Source organism: Aphis gossypii, chromosome 2, assembly GCF_020184175.1.
Source record: "Aphis gossypii isolate Hap1 chromosome 2, ASM2018417v2, whole genome shotgun sequence".
In the NCBI taxonomy this organism is placed as follows: Eukaryota; Metazoa; Arthropoda; class Insecta; order Hemiptera; family Aphididae; genus Aphis; species Aphis gossypii.
The window spans coordinates 88,363,647-88,386,049 of NC_065531.1; the positions used below are offsets into that span (position 1 = coordinate 88,363,647).

General features: G+C 27.3%; 2 protein-coding genes across 3 annotated transcripts in view; one reads left to right on the forward strand and one right to left on the reverse strand.

The window, feature by feature from the left end:
• Positions 1-5,790, forward strand: part of LOC114122734 (RNA-binding protein fusilli) — a 71,685-nt gene extending 65,895 nt beyond the window's left edge. Inside the window, exons 14-15 of one of the 2 annotated variants that reach the window (XM_027985501.2) lie at positions 1,752-1,803; positions 1,961-5,790. In XM_027985501.2, coding sequence (XP_027841302.1) covers positions 1,752-1,803; positions 1,961-1,992 — 84 coding nt within the window. In that variant the 3' untranslated portion in view covers positions 1,993-5,790. The remainder of the gene's footprint in view (positions 1-1,751; positions 1,804-1,960) is intronic. The other variant, XM_027985493.2, reaches the window with a different exon arrangement.
• Positions 5,791-6,169: 379 nt separating this feature from the next.
• On the reverse strand, positions 6,170-18,459 carry LOC114123013 (tubulin beta-1 chain-like). The gene is made up of 3 exons (XM_027985860.2): positions 18,278-18,459; positions 15,316-15,427; positions 6,170-7,422 (listed from the first exon to the last, which is right to left on the reverse strand). Exons 1-3 carry the CDS (start codon positions 18,332-18,334, stop codon positions 6,170-6,172), a joined length of 1,422 nt encoding a protein of 473 aa, XP_027841661.1. The 5' UTR covers positions 18,335-18,459.
• Between the last annotated feature and the right edge of the window lie 3,944 nt (positions 18,460-22,403).

Sequence of the window (22,403 nt, forward strand, 5' to 3'; positions counted from 1 at the left end):
CTGACGTTCAACTTCTTTGTTAATTATTTTAATTACTAGCCAAACTTATGCAAAACCTTGAATTGAATTTAAAACTCTTAACTACTTATCCAAAAACTTTTTATACATTTTTAACTACAAAACTATTTGAAAAATATTCACGAATTTGACGAATTTTTATTGATGTTTGAACTTCAAACTCTAATAAAATAAAAGCCTATGTATTCTTATAATTTTTGAACTACCTACTATAACTATAAAACTAACTCATGAGGAACTTTGTATTAAATTTTCAAGTATTTTGACTCAGCCAAAATAAATTTATCGATATTTATAAAAAAAAAATGAGTAGTCAAATGAGTAAAGCTCTGCTGTATAGTATGTCACTATAATTTATGTATTAAATTTGAATCCAATGATAGGTATATGAAAAACGATTCTGAAGGAGATGATTTGTCAGCTTAGGATATAATTTCCAGTAGTTGGTATAAAAAATGGTTTATGTTTTAATGGTCTGAATACATCAAAATTTAAGTTTTTTTATAATTATTGTTAGCCAAACTTATAAAAAATCTTGTATTAAATTTTCAACTCTTAGCTACTTATGCAAAAAATTTTATGAATTATACCTACAAAATAATTTTCAAATATTCATGCATTTTAATCAAATATTCATTTGAGCTTCAAATACTAATAAAAAAAAATTGTGCCTATGTATTCTAAATTCTTATAACTTTTGAATCACTATAAGACATATGAGAAACTTTGTATTCAATTTTCAAGTATTTTGTCGATGTTTATAAAAAAATAAACCAATATTTTATAAATAGTATTAAAATAAGCGAAATATTTTGAAAATTAAATCATGTAAAGAAAATGCCAATCTAAATAACTAATAAAATTTTCAAGTACATACGACTTATACTTTTTGAATAATAACAAAAATTTTAAATCGTTTGAGGATAAATCGTTTTCGTTACGCAATTTCGTTACGCAAATTTAAAATTCAAATGCACTTAACATTTTTCCTATAATGATGCTTTGAGTTTTCTCTATAGCTATACTTGAAGAAAAAATTATGGAAAACTTAGTGTTGAATTTTTTAACCTTAGATATAAACACAAACATTTTTATGATTTTTCAACTACAATATTACTTGCAAATTTTCGCGATTTTAACATATTTCGTAAAAATTTGATTTATAAATGCTTTTAAAAAAATGTTGACTAATGATTTTTGATTTTTTTAACTATACAATAATAACAACTCATTAGGGACTTTGTACTAATTTTTTTTTTTTTAATTTACTTTTGGGAACCCAAAATTTGTTTATCGACACTTAAAAAAGAAATACTCAAAAAAATCGAAAATTTCAAGTTTTCTATAAAAAACTCATAAAAGCCAAAATATTTTGAAATTTTAACTGTATAATATAGATAACGCTTTTATAACATAAGGTGAATATTTTAAGTATTTACAGTGATATATATTTTTGAGTTACAATAAAAATATCGATTTTGTCAAAAACTGGTTTTGCAGCAAAAAATCCCGGTTTTCCCAATTTTTTTTTACTACTGGTAAATGTTTCCTTTAAACCTCTATAATTGACTTTGAAATCGGAAACCACCCCAAAAATTTGTACAATAAAATAAAAACAAAAAAAAAACATATCATTGTAAAAAAATACATTCACCACTTCGTTCAGAGTCTATATCTAATATCTTAGTTCAAGTTTTAACTAATTATATTTTTTTTTCAATCCTTATTTTCAGTGGAACATCGACTACATGCAACAGAATCCTCAATTTTGCACAATGAACGTAGGTATGTTTGTATAGAATATATATATATATATTTTAGTTATATATTCAATGCTTAAAATATTATGACTATAATAATATATTATCTACCTGACCACCAACAACAACGACTGACGAGTAATCGTCGCAGAAAGCTAATTATTAAAACCAACATTTTATAGGTCCGATGGGTATGCACTCGGCTGCGGCTTGACTCATCGCGAAATAACGGTCAGTGGCAATCAACGTGTAATCGACATAACGCCGTTGACGCTGATGACCAGACTACGTATTCATCAACTAATTCCAAGTCATAATAAACGAATATTGTGCAAAGTACAAACGGCCGCGTACTTAACGTGTTTTTGATATATAAATAGTAATGTTTGTATTTATTTATTTATATATATATATATATATATTATGTAGAGTGAGAGATATTTCTATTAGATTTAAGACTGTATAATATATTTAAGACAGAAAAAAAAATAGTATACATAACTTAATAGATAGTTAAAAGAATTCAACCTTAGAAAGCTCAGCCAACAAATATCATATAGTCGTCTTCCACCGTGTGTATTATAAAGACGAAAAAAATAATACTTAATCCTCATTTTTATTATTTGTCACGTAAGCATAACAATTCAATATACGTAATATATATTATTACCATGTAGAAGTTTGTAAGTCGAGTATAATTTTCTAAGTTTTATGTGAATTATTAACGTTAGTTTTCAATGTGATTTTTATTATTTTTACCAATTTAGTATTCTTTTAACGAACTTTACTCGTATGATGATTTTGTTTGTATAATATATTCAATCTTTAAATGACTCGATATAGGTACTTTCTGATTTATTTGCAAGTATACGTGGTGAATTTCTTAGTACATTTTCGTGTTACATTTCAATGTACACTTGAGTACATACATATTTCTATTATTTCTTGGATTTTTAGTTTTTCGAATGGAGAAATTCATATTATTTCTTATTTCATATTTTGAAATGTAATTTTTTATAAAAATATTTGAACACAAAATTCAAAATACAGGTTTGAAATTTAAAGTATATTAAAATTCACTTGAATTTATAATTGTATTTTTTTTTACAAACATGTGAAATTATGGTACCTATTTTAAATTACATTAATTTACCGTGATAAATCGTGTCTATGAGTATTTTAAGTTTAAAAAAAATCACTTTGTATAATCAATGTATATAATAAAAATAATTAAGTACTACACGTAACAATTTAATAATAACTAGGTAGTGTGTGCGCGTTATTATTATAGATGGCGTCAATTTCATTATATAATTTGATGCACATTCCAATTCAATTTTCGCACATTTATTACAGTTAGATTATTGAATAAATACATTATTATTATAGTAATGCAATATAGAAGAGATCGAAGTATTCGGTTTAGTAGGTCATAAACAAAATATTTTGTACGGTATACTTCATCGCGTTTTCTTTATTATATAACAATCAACGGTTTTTGAAAATATTTTTTTTTTTGACTTTATGCCCTCGCATTGTTATTAGTCATGTCCTATAAAACGACCAAATTTGTTTGTTAGTATTATTATTATATACATATATATTTATGTATATATTTTTTTTGTAGGAATTAGTGAGATTAATTTATTATTCGTTTCATTAACTGTGCTTTTGAATGAGTTTAAGTGTATAAAATAAAAATACAAATTTTAACATTATAGTGATAACGGGTGCTAAGCCACCAAAGTTATTATATATCTAGGTACCTATAATATGTTAGTTTATGAATCTTATTTTTGTTTAAAATTTTAACATTCGGTTGTACGATCTCTAGTATTCTTTATGCTCGACAAAACATAATGAAAACAATATTTATATAGTATTGTATATTTATTTTTTAAACATTTTTAATGTTTTGTGCAATTTTAATTTATTTTGTTTATTCCAAGTAGATCTCAAAAAAGTAGATGTTTTGACAATTTTTTTAATTAAATTAATCTCGAATGTTTATTTTATACTTATTGGTTCTCTTCCGGATGAATGAATTTTCAACACGATTATACATCCTCCTCGGCCAAAAAACGGCCTTCCGTTTGAATAAATTAATAATTATGATTGCATTCTAGGAATTTCATATTTTTGTATGTTTAGGAGCATTTATTAAAATACATTATTGTAATACTTTTATCGTTCCCCTCTCACTGTCACAACTGCACAATATTATAGGTATTATATAACATAAAATAATTATGTACATCGACAATGTTCCAATATATGATATGTATACGGTTTTTGTTTTTTATATTAATTTTTATTATTATTATTATTACTATTGTTATTATATTACTAATAAAAAATATGATTTTATGAGAGGTGGCATTTTTTGCCCCAGTCATTTTAAATAAGCTAAGCAGTTTAATTCAATGTTAAGCGTCAGCTAGTACAGCGTATAAGCTTTTACATAATATTATATACCTACATATATATTATATTATGTACTATTTATTACATTATATATATATATTTTGACTATTAAAATCAGCACTTAACTATTAACTAAAGATTTGCGGAATCGTTCACCACCGTATATTTTAATTGACCAAAATATGAATAATAATATAACGATTCTACCTACATGAACGCAATTCATAATAAATTACTCAAAAAAAAAAAAGATGGACTATATACGTATATTATATACCCTACAAAACGCATACCTACTTTATAATTTAACCTCGATCATATTATAATTATATTATCATACCTACAGTCTATACCGCCGTTATTGAATTTCCAACTGTTTTATTTGTAACATTTATGAAGATTTTGTGTAAGATGTATACAGTGTGAAACTCTGAATATTTTGTGACACCTAAATTAATATTATATATTATTTATATATTTATTGTAAATGTTAAAAAAATAATTAGTTTCACTTACGGGACAGACATCTGATTGATGAACACAGCGTCAATTATCGAATATTAATTAAAATTCTGATGACTTATTGTTTTTTATTTTATTTTTGGCTTTTATGAATGCATTTTTCATCGGGAGAAATGTACAATTTTTTCATTGTACAGTATTCCGTATAATTTAATAAATAAATTTGTCAGTTGAATAATACGATATATCAAGTGTACCACATAATAATATATATTCTCTTATAAATATTATACGAGTACCATATAAAAAATCGATGTTATCATTATAATCGTTATTATAATATTATCACTACCCTTAGCTCATACTTAGTATGTAGCTACTTATAGTACATGATCTATAAGTTATTACCTACCTATTATATTGTTCGACGTCTCTCTGACTTAGTAATTACAATATTATACGCATCAATATATAGATGGTACTCAGGTAATTACAAATGTTATTATAATTTAATTCTACTTTTATTTTCCAATTCATTAAGTTAGATAATATATATGTGATTAAGAATAAATAGACCAAAATATATGATGCTATTTATGTTGTTGTAGTGCAATTAATAATTATTATTTAAAAATCGTTGAATATAATATATATACCCGTGTTGTTAATTAATTATACATATTAGTATTTTTACGTTATAGTGTTTAAAAATTAATTTATAAATAAATTAAATGTTTGTGTGTGTGTGTGTGCATGCATGTGAAAAAAATGTTTAATTATTTTGTAACCTAGAAAATGTGTTTCACTTCACATATTTTAAAGTCTACTTATTATCTGGTATAGTATGTAGTTTTTTATGGTTGACCTAAATCAACCACATTGTATTTAAGTCGTTTCAAGTCCCTTTTAGTCAATTATTACATTATTATAATTATTATTATATACATGAAAAGTAAGTGTACGTACATGTTTTTTAGGTAATTATTATATTATCATTATTATTAATACCTACCTAATTGTACACTTAATTGCTGTCTAGTACCAGTACCTGTATGACATTATTAATATTACATTTTTGTTTTAATTTAAATAAAATATTATGATTATAGACCTTTTGAAAAAAACATTCAAAGTGTGTTTTATGTTTTATTTTTAAACATTGTACCTTGTATTCCATTTTTGATCATGACTCAATAAAAATATAACAATAACATCATCCATGATACTATATAATTCGATACATGCTAACTTTAAGCAGATATTACACTCCTTACTGAAATTTATTCTCTTAAAATTTAAATTTTTTACAATAATTTAGAATTTAAGAGAAAAAACCATTTTACAATAGAACTATATAGAATATATACATCGAGCTGCGGTGTGTACTTATACACAAGTATTATAATAGCAATCATAAGAATTATATAGACTGTCTACATTTCTACAATAAACAAAAAAATATCTTTCAGTGCAAATAATTTATGTAATATCCCATATTACTATATTTAATTCACCGATAACTTGCATTCATCAACTGTCGATGACGTAACCATGCAGCTCGTACTTGTAAATGATTGTTTGTCACCGTTATCGTCACCACTGCAGTTGATTTGCTCGATCGCCAAGTATTCGGCTAGTAGCGATTCGATCTGTTCTAACGAAACTCGGAATTCATCGGAATCCATCCCCTCTTCAGTGTACTTGTGCAACAGCTTCCGTTTTGCCAACATTGATGCGAATCGCTGGCAGTATCGTTCGAATACGTCCCTCACCGCTGTCGTATTGGCCACTACCGTGCCACTATTCTGAAGTCCGTGAGACGGTACACTGTAACTAAAAGTCTTGAGGTTGTCTGGTAACCAACAACGTTCTGGGTCAGAAATCCATCCTGTAGCCGGCTGCAGTGGTATGCCACCACTGCTGTCCGTCTCTAAGCCTCTGCCCCGAAAAGTCATGACGGCGGCCATTACGACAGCCTCGATGGTATCGGCACCAGTGCAACGCCGCTGCTGCCGTACTACTCCAAACAGCTGTGTGGCCAGTTCGGAAATAGTGTACATGCCCGTGTCTGTTTGCCCACGAAACGTGAATGGTGCAAATCCTGGAACAAAAAAATGCAATCTTGGATACGGCACTAGGTTGGCGGTGCCCTTTCTCATGTCGGCGTTCAACTTGCTGGAGAACCGGAGTCCGGTCGTCGTGCCAGACATTATCTGCGACACCAGGTGGTTGAGATCAGCGTACGCGGGGATGGCGGATGCACCTCCACCTCTATTACCACTACTACAGCATGTGTCAAACAGCGCCCGGTTGTCTGCCAGATATGTTGCATGTGCGTCGCCGACCAACCGGGCCGCAGACAGCAATACGTTGTACGACTCGGTAGGCTCGTCCGACACGGTCATCCACGGTGCTATGCTGTACGTGTGAGCCACCTGGTTTGGGTACGACACTCGTACGTGGTCCAGCACGCGTCCCCCCAGACCGGAGCCAGTGCCGCCGCCCATCGAGTGCACCAACTGAAACCCTTGGAGCCGATCACACCGCTCTGCTTCCGACTGAATAGTGTCCTCGATAAGACTCAATATTTCACTGCTACCATAATAGCCTCTGGCCCAGTTACTTCCAGTTCCACCATGTCCGCCAACAAAGTTTTGCTTTCTGTATGCGTTACCACCACACCGCCGCCTTCCAATCGTATTTAACAATAACGCTGAATCCGAATCAACAAGCACCGCGCGAGGCACGTAAATTCCACCTAAACCGTTCTATACATTAATTTTAAAACAAGACTTACCCAATTATGCGGGTATAATAAGTCAGTGCTCACGTAAATATGCATAAATAAGTTGGAATAACTATAAAGTTGAAAATATATACAGGGTGTTTCTGAAATGAATGAGAACATTAGTATACTTGTACTCACTGTGATAACCCAATGAAGATTTTTTGAAAATTTTTTTCTATCTTCAAAATCTGGGTTTCTTCAAGTTATTTTTAGAACATTCTCTTAAATATAAAAATAAAAGATCTAGTTGTATTTTTTGCAAAATTCTAATACGAATCGAGACATCACATCGTTTTTGAGCTTGTCGCGCGTTTTGGACGCTCGAATCGCTGACTAAAAAAAAGTGGTGTGACACATCGATTTGTATGAGAACACTGCAAGATTAACGGTGGTATTAGTTATTTGTTGTTATTCAACATACATGATTAACTAACACATTATTTTACATTGTAAACTACTAAATTAAAACGATGAAATAATAACATAATTATGATAAACAGAACGTTAAATGATCTAATTTATTGCCATGTTATATTGTTGTAGGTGTAAATAAAATCCGTGATGTCATAAGTTTGAGGTAAAAGAAACTAACTATTTGTGTATTTAATACTGAATTTCTTGTTTTTATTCCAGCTCTGTTAATCATAATTATGTTATTATTTCATCGTTTTAATTAGTTTGCAATGTAAAATAATGTGTTAGTTAATCATGTATGTTAAATAACAACAAATAACTAACACCGCCGTTATTCTTGCAGTGTTCTCATACAAATCGATGTGACGTCTCGATTCGTATGAGAATTTCGCAAAAAATACAATTAGAACGTTTATTTTTACATTTAAGATAATGTTCTAAAAATAACTAGAAGAAACCTAGATTTTTAAGATAGAAAAAAATCTTCATTGGTTCATCACAGTGAGTAAGCGTATACTATAATGTCCTCATTCATTTTAGAAACACCCTGTATATAGTAGGTAAGGTTATTTTTGTCTATCGGGTTTTTTAGGGTTGAAATCAATTAATGAGCGGTTTTCGGATGCAACCCATTAAATATTATCTAGGTGACATTTACGCAAGAGGAATATTTCCATTACTTTCACTATATTTTTAGTTTTTTCATTTTATCATATAATTTACGAAACTTTTGAGTTAAGTACAGGTTAGGTACAAAGAGATTTATTTAACAATTAAAGCGTATTTCTTCAATGAATGTCTTATAAGTTATAATATTTTAAAATATTACAAAACAAAATTAAATCGCTCTAACTTTTAAAAATTTAAAAATATATTAATTTTGGAGTAAGATTAAACCCGGTAGATTTTACAATCGCCCAATATTTCATTTGTTTTCTAATTCCGATATAGTATATCAAGAATTAACAACTTGCTAACTTATGATAGGTTCGCGTAAAATAGTGGATTTTTTTAATTAGACTGTAAAAAAGTATAAAATTCATATTTTCCAACTAGACTATAAGATGACATAAAAATAATAATATAAATATTATATACTTTGGAATACAATTCTTATATAAAGTAACTACTATAACTTTATATTTTTTCCAAAAATTCTATAACTATTTGAAATTAATTATTAATTTTTAATCCTTTTTCTTTTTTGTTCTTATATTATATTTTCTATTATCAATTTTTCTAATACTAAAATGCTTAAAAAAACCATTCAATTGATGTATAAGGTAAAAATAATAGAAAATAATTGAAAGTATTTTAAACTTTTAATTAGTAACTATAACTACTTCTTTTGAGTACCTATTAGTATTTGTACTCAAATACTTTTTTTACTGAGCATTAAAATACTTATTTTAATACTTTTATAAAAGTATGTTTTACGGGACTACTAAAAATCTTTAATGTTATTAATTTATGTAAGAAAAATTGGTAATTGAGTACAATAATAGAAAATCCTTCAAATCAATAATAAAAGGGGGTCAAGTCAGCACATGTGCTACATAACATTAGGTTTCGAATAGGTTACTCTAATAATGGGAGTTGTATGAATTCCACCATTTTAATATAAATTCCACCCAATATTTATTTATGTAGATTCCGCCGACTGCTTACCGATTTATCATATTACACAGTATTTTTTTTTAATTTTTAATAAAAACTATTCAAACATTGTTGTCCATAACGATAGATATGATATAATTATATATAAATAATAATACAATTCAAATACCTAGTGATTAGTTTTTAATAAAAAATTTTTACAATTAAATTTGTTACGTTAATTTTAGTGCTACGTAAGTTGATTTTTTTTTTAAATGGTGGTTTGATGCTAGTTTTATATAAATGAAACAATACATTTTCTATTTAAATAATCGTCAAAAAGTTTTTTTTATTTTTTGTTTATTTTATTATACTTTAGCCCTCTTATCGTATAAGAATCAATTTGTATTTTTAAATTCAATACACGTCAAAACAAAAGTATATTTGTACATGCTTTAGTGAATTGCGTTAGGTGATTAATCTACGTGTTAAGTTTTGAATGAAACAATTCACAAATCACAACTATTAGTTGTGTAGATGTAAGCATTTTGTTATTATTAAAATAAATAATTTACAAATTTAATATTAAATGGGTTAATATAGCTAGTGGAATCAATATGTAAAAAAAAATATCAAAGTCGATACGTGACTACGTGAGTACGTGACGCAATTGATAGATTTCTTGACATGTGAAAAGGTCATTTCTTTTTGCGATTGCGATAAACGCTCTAATAATGTAAAGAATACGTTCATTTTGAATTCAATAGTTAATCAATAAGTTGATACTCGTATTTTAGTCTTTCGGTTACCTAAATATCCCCAAGAATATAATAGGTATTTACGATATATTTTCTGATATATGGCTGTCGTAGACATATATTGTAGAATTCGACATTTTACTAAACGCCTAGGCAAACATATAGTCAAAGAATTTAATTTTTTATGCAATTTCTCACTATCCACCTAGGCATTTAGTTAATGTACATTTTAAGTCAGGTAAATAATAAAAAAGTCGGCAAGTGGGTACCGCTCTGCTGTACATTAGGGGGTGGGGTGGACCTCGGACTAGGGTAGGTTAAATTTGAATGCAATGATAGGTATCATTGTATACGAAAAACGATTCTGAACGGAGATGATTTGTCAGTCTAGAATATTTAAAGTTAGATATAAATATAAACAATTTTATGAATTTTGAACTACAAAATAATTTGCAAATATTCATGATTTTGACGAGTTTTTGTCAACATTTGAACTTCAAATGTTAATAAAAAAAAATTGTACCTATGCATTCTTATAATTTTTTTATCGCTATAAGAATAACTTATGAGGAACTTTGTATTAATTTTTCAAATATTTTGACTCCGCCAAAAAATTTTTATCGACACATCAAAAAAAATTCTTAGGAAAATTTAAAATTTCATTTGTCTTTAAATAGCTCAAAAAAAGTCAAAATATTTTGAAAATCAAATCACGTACCTAAAGAAAATAACAATCTAAATAACTGGTAACATTTTTAAGTATACTATTTGAATAACAACAAATATCAAAAATCGTTTGAGGCTAAACCGTTATTTAACGCGGTTTTGTAAAAATTTATACTTCAAACACTCATAAAAATTTTTTGTCTGAATCCGGTAGAGAACTTTACAGATATTTGAAGAAAAATTTATGGAGAACCTTGTACCAAATTTTCAAAACTTATTTATAAAAGAAAAAATTTTTACGATTTTCAAACCACAAAATTACTTGCAAATTTTCGCAATTTTGACATATTTCGTATAAATTCGAACTTTAAGCACTTATAAAAAAAAAATTGTGACTAATGATTTTGAATTTTTTTTTATCACTTTAAGAACAACTTATAAGAAACCTTGTATTAAATTTTCAAGATTTTCTGATCAGCCAAAAAATTTTTATCGTTATTTAAAAAAAAAAATACTTAGAAAAATTGAAAATTTCAATTGTCTATAAATAGTTCAAAAAAAGTCAAAATTCTTTGAAAATTTAACTTTGTATGGAGAACGCTAATATAAACATTTTGTGAAAATTTCAAGTATTTATATTGATTAGTTTTTGAGTTATAGCAAAATAAAAAATTCGATTTTGACGAAAACTGGTTTTGCGTAAAAAATCTCGTTTTTCCCTAATTTTTTTAGGGGTTTTCCCGATTCATTTAAAAAATATTGAAAATTTTTAACTTTTGACCCACCAAAGTACCAACTAGATTCAATTTCCTTTTCAAAGAGGGGCTGAAGTCAAAAATCGAAGTATTTTCACTGCTCCAAATGTTGTCGACAGACACAAAAAAAAAAAATAAACAAAAAAAAAACACACATCATTGTAAAATCAACACATTCATCACTCCGTTCAGAATCTAAAATGAAACATTTTGCATTATTTTAAAAATGTAACTATGTTTTCTATTAATTATTTATTGCTAGTTCATGTACAAAATTACTTATTTAATATAATATATTTATGTAAATGAGTTAGTGATAGACATTCGAAACGGCATTTACCAAGTTAGTACAGTAATTGTTATAATAAAAAATTGGTGTTCCAAAGAAAAACTTCAACAAATTTCAAATAATGGTTTAGAACAGGGTGGTCCAAGCTTTTATAATCGGCTGAACACTTACACTTTCATAAAAAAATTGAGGGTCGCCAAAAGAAAACAATGAATGTAATGTTTGGCATTGTTTTTCAGAAGCCAATTTTTCATTATCAACTGAACACCCTGTGATGGTTATCGGTTAATCTGTTGCACGATTTTATTGACGAATTGCGAATACGCTTTCTGGATTTAGACTTAATTAAATTCATAGTATAAAATGCAATTCACAAATATCCGTGCTTTCAAATAATGATCGAAATTCCGTAATTTTGGGGGCCAAAAAAAAAGCTTCGAGGGCCTTGTGGTGACTCGTGGGCAGCGGGTTGGACTGTCCTAGTGTTTTTAAGACAACAAAGTACAAAAAGACAAATTTATATGTGTCTATAGTGAAGGCGTAGTAAACTTATAAATTTCCAACGATTAAATATTTTGTATTTTTTGTTTTTGTATTAAAAAAAGGTAAATGTAGATACTATCAAATTTTATCAAACAGTAACATATACTCGTAACAACTAACAACAAGTAATAATTAAAAATTAACAAACATTTGTAATTATAATAAAACCTTTTTATTCATTCACTCTTACTATTACACCTAATTATTAATTATCTTTACATATTTATAGTTTAAATTTTAAAACAATTATAGTACCAGAGGACACGAAAATATAAATACTTCATACACCTACGTATTTTACATATTAATACTTTATTTATATAAAATAACAATAAATAATTAATAGAAAATTATAGTTACATTTTTAACCTATACCTAAATTTAACTGGGTGAGCAGAATGTCCATATTTTCTTAAAGTAGCCAGTAGGTATAACGTTTATATTTAATCGTAGTTTCCTATCAGAAATGTAATAATTGTGATTACCGTGCTTATCCAAATACATAAGCCGTGTGGCACAAGCTTTAATCTTTAAGTTGCTATATTTCTTACACTATTTGTATTAGGCATTTCCAACGATAATTAATTAATCTTATAACAAATTAACAAATATCTTTCACCTACACTTTATTTTATAGTTTCCGGTTGCTGCATATTAACAATGGACACTATTTTTTTTTTTTTTTTTAATACGGAGAGAAAATTTATTAAATTATTATGTTTTAATTTTTATTAAATAATTACAAATTTTAAGAATACAGGCAATTAAAAAATGGATATTTTAATTTTTGATGTACCAATAAATTTTGTAATTCTAGTGTTGTTGTAAATAATAATAGTGAACAAATTATCGACTAATCTAAAAAATTAGGTTATGATTAGACAGATAGCCTTAAGCCTTATAAAAGTTGAAAGAAAACGACTGCATCCAAATTGGTTCCCTATAGAATATCAAGTAAAACGTGATTCAATAATTTATAAAAAAATTCAGTAACGTACGCAGGATTTTTTTTAAGGGGGCGTCATAATATACTCGTACCTACATGAATGGATGACCTTTTAGCACTTAAGAAAAAAAATACAAACACCAAAATAATAAATTTTTTTTTCAAACATTGTTATTTATACCTGTGTATATTTTTTGGAATGAATCTTGATGACAGTTCGTATTGAACCGTCAATATGTTATCCATAGACAAAATGTGACGTTAATACATAGGCGGAAATAGCAGGGGGCTAAGGGGGCCCAGCCCCCCAATTTATTAGCCCCCCGCAAACTATAAAAAACTTTGTAATTTTGAAATTTGATTAGAGTACATTTTTTTTTAGCATTCATATAATTCATATTTCACACACCTATATGTATTTATATAAAAATAAAAAATAAAAAATAATCACAATTAAAATGTTCAAAAATATTATGTAACGTAGTCAGGTTATCCAAATTTGTATAATCTTATTGTATTGCCTATACCTTATCATCAACTTCTTGCGAAAGAAGTTATGCACCGAATTAGAACTTGGACAAGAGCTACAATGGAACTACTAGATTTACTAATATATCCAAATCCATATTGTATGTTATATGACAGTGAAAAAATCTCAATATTTTTTCACAAAAAGATAGATTGTTATCCCTAAGCTAACAATTGTATTTATATATAGGTACCTATATATAAATAAAACATATATGTATTAATGTTTAACATGTTGGATATTTTTATTTAAATATTTAGAGAATAATATAGATATAATATAGTTATATACTTATAAATACGATTAAAACTTAGTGTTAAATTTTAAGATACTAATAATAATCATAGTTTAACAATAGCATCCACGGATTTTTTCAATGTTATGATAATCAAGGCTTAACCCCCCCCCCCCCCCCCCACTACCAAATTGAACTAATTTACTAATTTAATATTATTTGAGTCTATATTTGAAAAGATACTTTAAGCTATTTAAGGGGGTATCATATCTTCCTGACACCCCCTGCGTACGACACTAAAAATTCAAATTAGGGAATATTATAGGGTTGTAGGGTTCCCTGCTATATTATAAGTTATGCTTTAAAATAAGTTTTAGCTTCAGTAGTGACGTGAAATATTTTACTCCGTGCATCCCGTTAGGATTCTGTCTTCCCACCAGTCTGGAGTCGCCACCCCAAGCAAGTAAACAAAAAAAATTTACAAAAATCAATATTTATCGATGAATGATGATATAAAAAAACTACACAACCATTAATTTTCGGGGGGGTTGAACCCCCAAAACCCCCCTTGTATACGTATCTGCGCCACCCAATTCTAAAAATAACATAGGTATTTGGTTAATTTTCTCATGGCCATAGTTATAGTTAGGCTGTTTGATCATCTATATCGTAACAATAAATGATAATATTTGTACTCTTAAGCTTTCAACTAATATTATATTATTGATACTAGCTATACGGAATAAGGAGCTAATTAAGTCTATGGTTAATATGGTTTAGATATTTATCAATTATCATTGAATATTGACGTTCGATTTTGATTATTTTAAATTTGAATACATATTATTGTTATTATTTAACCTATAGTTTGAAACCTTACCTTCTAGGATACTTACTAAATTCCATTATTCCACCTTACACTACTAATCTATAGCATTATATCATTATAATACTAGTTACTATCGAGTAGCGCACTCATTCATCCAATCATCCATCTATTCATACATCCATCCATACACTGACTTGAATCACGAGACTCAAAAAACTACCTTCGCACCTCCTCTGAATGGTTTCAATGATATTGTATTATCAAAATTTTACATGATTAAAGTGAAATGTACAATATTTTTACCTTGAGATTCATCATAATACACATTTATGTGCTCCAACTGTTCATCCGAAGAATAACCGGAAAATTTACCTTCCTCATCAAGTCCATGTTCATTAGATATGATTTTCCAAAACTATAAAAGTTTATAAAGTCATCGCAAATATTAGTTGTGATTTTTTATTTCCATCCGGCCACTATAGTCAATATAAAAACAACGACTCGCTGCAGACTATTACAATTTACAATAACTCAAATACAAATCAAAGTAAAATCATTAACTTGTATTTTTTTCAAGTTTAGAACCGACGTGTCAAACGACGGCGCCATGGGAACTGCTTTTGCATTAAATACATATATAAAACTAGATCGTTCGAAAATAACCTTTATAGTATACGGACAAATATTATCATACAATTATTAAATCATACTATTTGAATATTTCATGTTAATAGTGAACAAATTATTAACAAAGGCATAGTACAAACATATAAGTATAGGTATTTTCGCCTAAGCTATAACAACCGTATAAGTAAAGAATTATTTTAAGAGGACGTCGTTGTCGTCGTAGTGTCAAACCCACATGTGTTGTCTCCGTTTTATTCACGTACAGCATATTAAATTTTCGTTCACCATTTTCAAAAGTGTACTGTTAGTTTCGATATAAGAATGAATTGACCTATTATATTATAGTTTAAAGGTAAGATTATTATCTAAGGCCCCGCGTAGACTTTTATTGATATTATTATTTTAAAGTAAGTTATGATCATTTTAAAATATAGAGTTTTAAAAAGGTCATAATACTTACTTAAAAATAATAATATCAATAAAAGTCTACGCGGGGCCTTAGATAATAATCTTACCTTTAAACTATAATATAATAGGTCAATTCACTCTAATATCAAAACTAACAGCATATTTTTGAAACTGGTGAACGAAAATTTGTTATGCCGTAAGTGTGTAAGACGGAGATAACAAATGTGGGTATACGACAGCAACGTCCTCTTGATGTTTAATGTATACTTGTATTTGATAAATATGATTTATAAACTATTGACTATTAAATAATAACTTTTAATAGTTAATTACCCAAACCGATTAAATCACCAATAGTTGAAAATGAAGTAAGAGAAAAAAACAAAAAACCCTAATATATTATACAAGGTGATTCGTTAACTTCAAAAATTCATCAGAAAAGAAATTATTAACTTTTGAAAAGAAAATACTAAGAAATATTATAAATATAGTTTCGTTTTTGACAACGAACTTATTATATGAAACAGAATGAAAATTGTAGATTTATGATAAATAATTATAGTACCACTACTAGGTAACAAATCATGTTAAATGCCAAAGACTCCAGTATTTTGGTCACAATACATATACAAAAAGTAAAAACGTCAAGCAGAATTAAATCAATTATTGAAGGTAACCGACAGCAACGACTCAGAGAAAGGCCAAGGAAACAATATATTATTGATGGGCTGAGGAGAAATCTGAAAACACAGGAAGTGATAATCGTCACTGACGAATTGAGAAACTATAAAATCCTGATCTGGAAAGATTACAGAGCAGACCAATAATGGCCAAAATTATTTCATAATTGTGAAATCAGAGAAGAAGATGAAGATGATTTATTGAACATGTTTATCTCCCTTTGCTTCTTCAAAAATGCAGTTATTTAAAATATAAATTTAGGAATTTTAAAGACATAGGTACTCTCAAATTCTTAAGCATTTTTGTTTTACTTAGAAGTGTTCTATAGTAATAAAAATCTTCCGTTTTTCAAATGATAATCCTTCTTTTCCATTGTAAATTATTTAGGGGATAATTTTTCTAAAAATGTTGATGTATCAATTTCAAAATTCAAACGTGTAATTTTTAAATTATTTAAATTTGTATATTATTAAGGCATATTAGGTTCACATATGGTAATAGGTTTCGAAGGTAAGTATAGTGATATTATGATAATTTGAACACTATATGTTAATAAATCAATAATTATCGTTAATAAAAATTGTCTAAGTATAAATTAATAAATATTAGATCCGTTAGATCCGATATTATAACTTTTTTATATTTTTTTTTATAATCATTTAGGAAAATTATCCGTAGGTAATATAAATATTTTAATAACTAAAAACTATTCGATAAAAATTTAAATTAAATATATCACTATTTTCAAAGAAAAATTTAAATAATTATCATAAATATCGTACTTATTGTACCTACTGCACACTTTTTTCAATAATTATCTATCTAATCTTTTAGTATTTCGTCAAACATCCATTATTTGTTCAAACATATATATTATTTTGTATTAAATTTTAGGTACACGCCTTAAATTCTTAAATTTATGGTTAAATAATTAAGTTTCTATCCAAGTTAAGTAATAATCAACAAAAAATTACTGATAAACACTGAATTTTTCAACACGGATGAGAATTGTAATATTTTTGCTGCGAAATAAATAATAAAATAATTGTAATAGTGTTAAAATTATTTTAAATTAACCGTCATTATGATCAATATATTATATCAAAATTTGACCACTTTGATAGGTTAAAGAGAGAAGACAAATTACTTTTAAGAACTTAAATCAAAATTAAGCTGGTGACAGAAAAAAAATGTCAAATATCTGGGAAAAAAAATTAATACTAATAATATGTTTTAAAAGAAAAATATGTATTAATAATTAAGTATAAAAATATTTAATTGTTTGTAATGAATAATAATAATTATATATTTATTTTATTTTTTTGTAGCCCACAAGTTGTTTTGTACGAATGTTTTGGCCCAAAACCCAAGTAATTACTTTGAATTTGACATGTCTGCTCTATAAAGTCTATTAGAGATAATCAAAACATTAACAAACTTTAAATATTCTTAAATCTTATTATCTATATTATATTATTATTAAATACAATAAATATAAAGAATATTATTTCGATAAAAAATACATTTTATGTTAATGCGACACACGTACATTGTCTCCAATCCGATTGCCACAACGACCCACTTGAATTTGCAATATTTCTCCCATGCCTAGGTTATGATCACCGCTACTAACAGTTACAGCTGTTAAATAGCTGTTCTGAAATTTTATTAATCTGAATCACGTCACTTTATTTTTAATTGTTTTAAAATAAACAATTGATATCTTACAACCATATACACGCAATAACGTGGCAACTATAGCAGCAGCTGATTAGATATACTGAGCAACAAGTCTGAAGTCAAAGAGTCCCCAAAACCATCAATAAAAATTTTAAAATGTCTCGGTATAATAATGGCGTTCTATATTCAAATAATATTCAAACATTGAAAATTTATCAACTTTTCAAAATTATTAGCTTTCGTATGGTGGAAACGTATATATATATAGATACTTATATACATAATACAATTAGGTATTTAGGTATGATTTGAATTCTTAACTACATACTTGTGTAGGAACTAGGAATCTATTTTGTATTTATGTATAAGCAAAAATGCTAGGACACGTAATAGTGGCTTGTGAGTATCAATAATGTACATTGAACAATATGAACGCTACACCCGCATACATTGTCTCAGTCTTACAAGTATAAAACATAGCAAAAACTGGTTCGCACGGGAAAGAACCGAGAATGCTACAATCATAAATAGGGCTCGGATTTATATGTATTAAAAAAAAACAAAATATGTAAATATATATAACTATATAAGTAATGACAATACATTTTATATCTGATAAAAAAAATTAAAATATGGAGTATAAAAATTTACAAAAAAACATTAATACTGAAAAAAATTGCTTTAAAAATGACCAAAATGAAAATAAAAAAAAAATGAATTATTATGAAATTAAACGTTCTTCATATTGATCTTGAAAGCAATGGAATTACCATATAGATGCTCAAATTGTCAAAGTTAAATGATCTACTCGTGGTTTGGTCATAACACAGATTTGTAACAACTATAAATAGGAGCGATCTATCGTTTATCGAAATCAAATATCGAACATATTATATCGACCGTAGATTAAGTTCAATAATTGGTATTATTTTGTTTATGTACTTTTGGAAATATGGGAAATTTTCTTTATTGAAAAATACACTTACTATGTATAATTAATAATAAATCGTAAATGGACAAATTGTCAAAATATATATATAGAAAAAAAATGGAGTTATTGAGAAATATGTAAAATAAAATACAGTTAATTTCATTGGAAATCACTTGAACGAATTTATCACTTACCTAAATTAATTAATTAAGTCACAATAAAAATATATATTTACTTATAAATTTGAGCCCTAGTCATAACATTCATATCTAAGAAATTAAATTTTCATCACATAAAAAGGAAATATCTTGGCTATGAAACATCGTTTTTATTTGTTTGATATCACTTATACGAAAAGATAAAAACGATATTCTATAGCTTAAATTGTTTTCCGTTTTATGTGGTAACAATTTAATTTCTTAGTTATCGTCAGACTAATTTGTAGAAGTTCTATCTATATATTGTCTATTTTTCAAGAGGGACAAAAAACGTGTTATTGATTCAAAAATAAGAATACTTAAATAAATGTATTTGATCTTGATGGCTTTAATATTATTTTTAACAAAATACCCCAAAAATTAAATAAAACACTTGTAACAGGACTTAGAATTTTTTCTTCATAAAAAAAAAAAAAAAATTGGATAACATTTTTTAATTAAATGGCATTATGAATAAGTAGGTACCTAACTAATAAGTATAAAAACTAAATACCTAACTAATACAAATTAAAAATAAAAATAACAGTTGATAAAATAATATTATCATTGACAACAATTTATTACAATAATATTATTTTCTCTCTATGGAGATGGAACTTTTTCTTAAATAACAAATCAGGTATGACTTTTTAGGAGATGGGACATTTTCGCTTTATGTTGTATGTTTGTAAATACTTTCATGGGAGAATAAACTATTATTTTTGAGGCATCATGCTTTTAAACTATGCATTATCATTAATTTTATTTGAAAAAGTTATAAGCAAAAAATTGCATTTTTGGAGTTAGAACTTTTACGAATTAGTCTAACTGTAGCCTTCTCAGTTCTTTCCTAGCGCTTAACTGTAGTTTTTGCTATATTTTACATTTGTAAAATGAATACAATATATGCGTGTATAGCGTGCTCTTATAAACTAAACAACTATAGAATTAATGTAGTAATGGTCTTCAAGTGTGTCCATATAGAATAGTAGAGTAAAAGCTTCTCCTGTAGGTTTTATATAGTATTTAATGCTAGGTTAAAAAATTACATCCAATATATTAAAAATTAAAATTCATTAAAATAGAATAACTAGTATGTACAATGTACATAAGTACATGTGTATGTTTTTATAATTTATACTTATTATATTTTTAGTAGCTATATGGTATAAATATTAGATACAACGTTTCCTTTTTTAAATAATAGATACTCATTTTTAAAAAATAATAACATTTTTCAAAATTTACATTCCATACATTTTCATAACTTTCTACTGTTGTCATTTTAAATTATTTGCATGATAACATACATTTTAAATTAAAAATTCAGAAACAGAATATTTTTAGGAGTATTTTGAAATTTTGAATATCGATACAAAAACAATTAAGTTTCTAATAATATAAGTTATAAATTATAATAGTTAGATGAATGAAGTAGAGGTCCATTGTCTCTTGGTATGTCGCCAAATGTTGGTCCGGTATCCCGATCATCTAAATTTTTTGAAAAATATCCTTGCTAGGAATATAAAACTTAAAAAGTGCTTAATTAAATGTGTACCGCTCTGCTGCTATAGTAGGTGTGATATAGGTCACTGTTACAGATTTGCGTTAAATTTGAATTCAATGACGTATCATTATACCTATTTACAAAAAACGATTCAGTGTGGGTTCTGTCTATATTAGTCTATATTACTAAGTATATTAATATACCTTACCTATATATTACATAATATTATGTTTAAATGTTTTTAGATTCTGATCAAAGTGATGAATTTATTTATTTTTATTTTTATTTATTTATTTTAAACGCCATACAGCTTTTTCAAATATTACATATTAATGAATACACAATATAATATATTTTACACATATATATATATCTAAACATAACACATTTGATATCAATAAACTAGAATTATATAGTAGTACATAGTAGGCTCCTGAAAATTAAATATAACTGAACAAACCTAAATTAGAAAAAATGATTAACTAGTATGATTGTTAACTAGAGACATAGCTCTCCTTAGAGGATCATCATCCAAATAATTTCTGGATACTGCAGCAAGGTAGTAGGGGTCACGAGAACGGGTTGTACCTGGAATGCGAAAACCTATTCTAGATAACAAGTCTGGGGAGTCAATTACACCAGAGACTAAGCCATTCAAAAGTTTAATGTCACTCATATTTCTTCTTTCACTTAGGGTGGATAAATTGAGTGCCATTAAGACGGGTTTATAGTCGTGGGGTTCATGATTTATGCCCATAGATCGAGAAACCATATTCAAGAAACGATGCTGAACACGTTCAATTCGAACAATGTCACATTTGGTCCTTGGAGACCATACTACAGATCCATACTCTACAATCGATCTAACTAGAGAATTATATAATAACAACAAACATCTTACAGACATGACCGACCCTGCATGTCGTCTTATAAACCCTAATGATCTCAATGCTTTGCCTACTATCCAGTCAATATGAGGTGCAAACGATAACGTTGGAGTAAAAATAAAACCTAAATCTTCAACTTGGTTTATTCGCTGTAATATCACGTTATCAATAGAGTAATCATAATGAATAATTGAGTGACGTCTCGAAAAAGACATAACTTTACATTTGTGGATTGCCAGCTCTAACCCAACTGTATTACACCAATTGACTAACTTATTCAACGATTCTTGTAACGAAATAGCATCACTCTCAGATTGAACGCAATTAAATAATTTTACATCATCCGCAAATAATAACATTTTGATGTCAACAGATTCGCATAAAGTATTTATTAGAATATTAAATAGAAGCGGAGACAAGTGCCCACCTTGCGGGACTCCGGAAGTGACTAAATATTCCGCGGATTTTTGATT

Coding starts and splice junctions, on each gene's coding strand:
- LOC114123013 (XM_027985860.2), bottom strand. CDS start 18,334: ATGGGAGAAATATTGCAAATTCAAGTGGGTCGTTGTGGCAATCGGATT. Junction 15,428..18,277: donor GCAATCGGATTGGAGACAAT/GTACGTGTGTCG, acceptor AAACTTTTATAG/TTTTGGAAAATCATATCTAA. Junction 7,423..15,315: donor GTATTATGATGAATCTCAAG/GTAAAAATATTG, acceptor AGAACGGTTTAG/GTGGAATTTACGTGCCTCGC.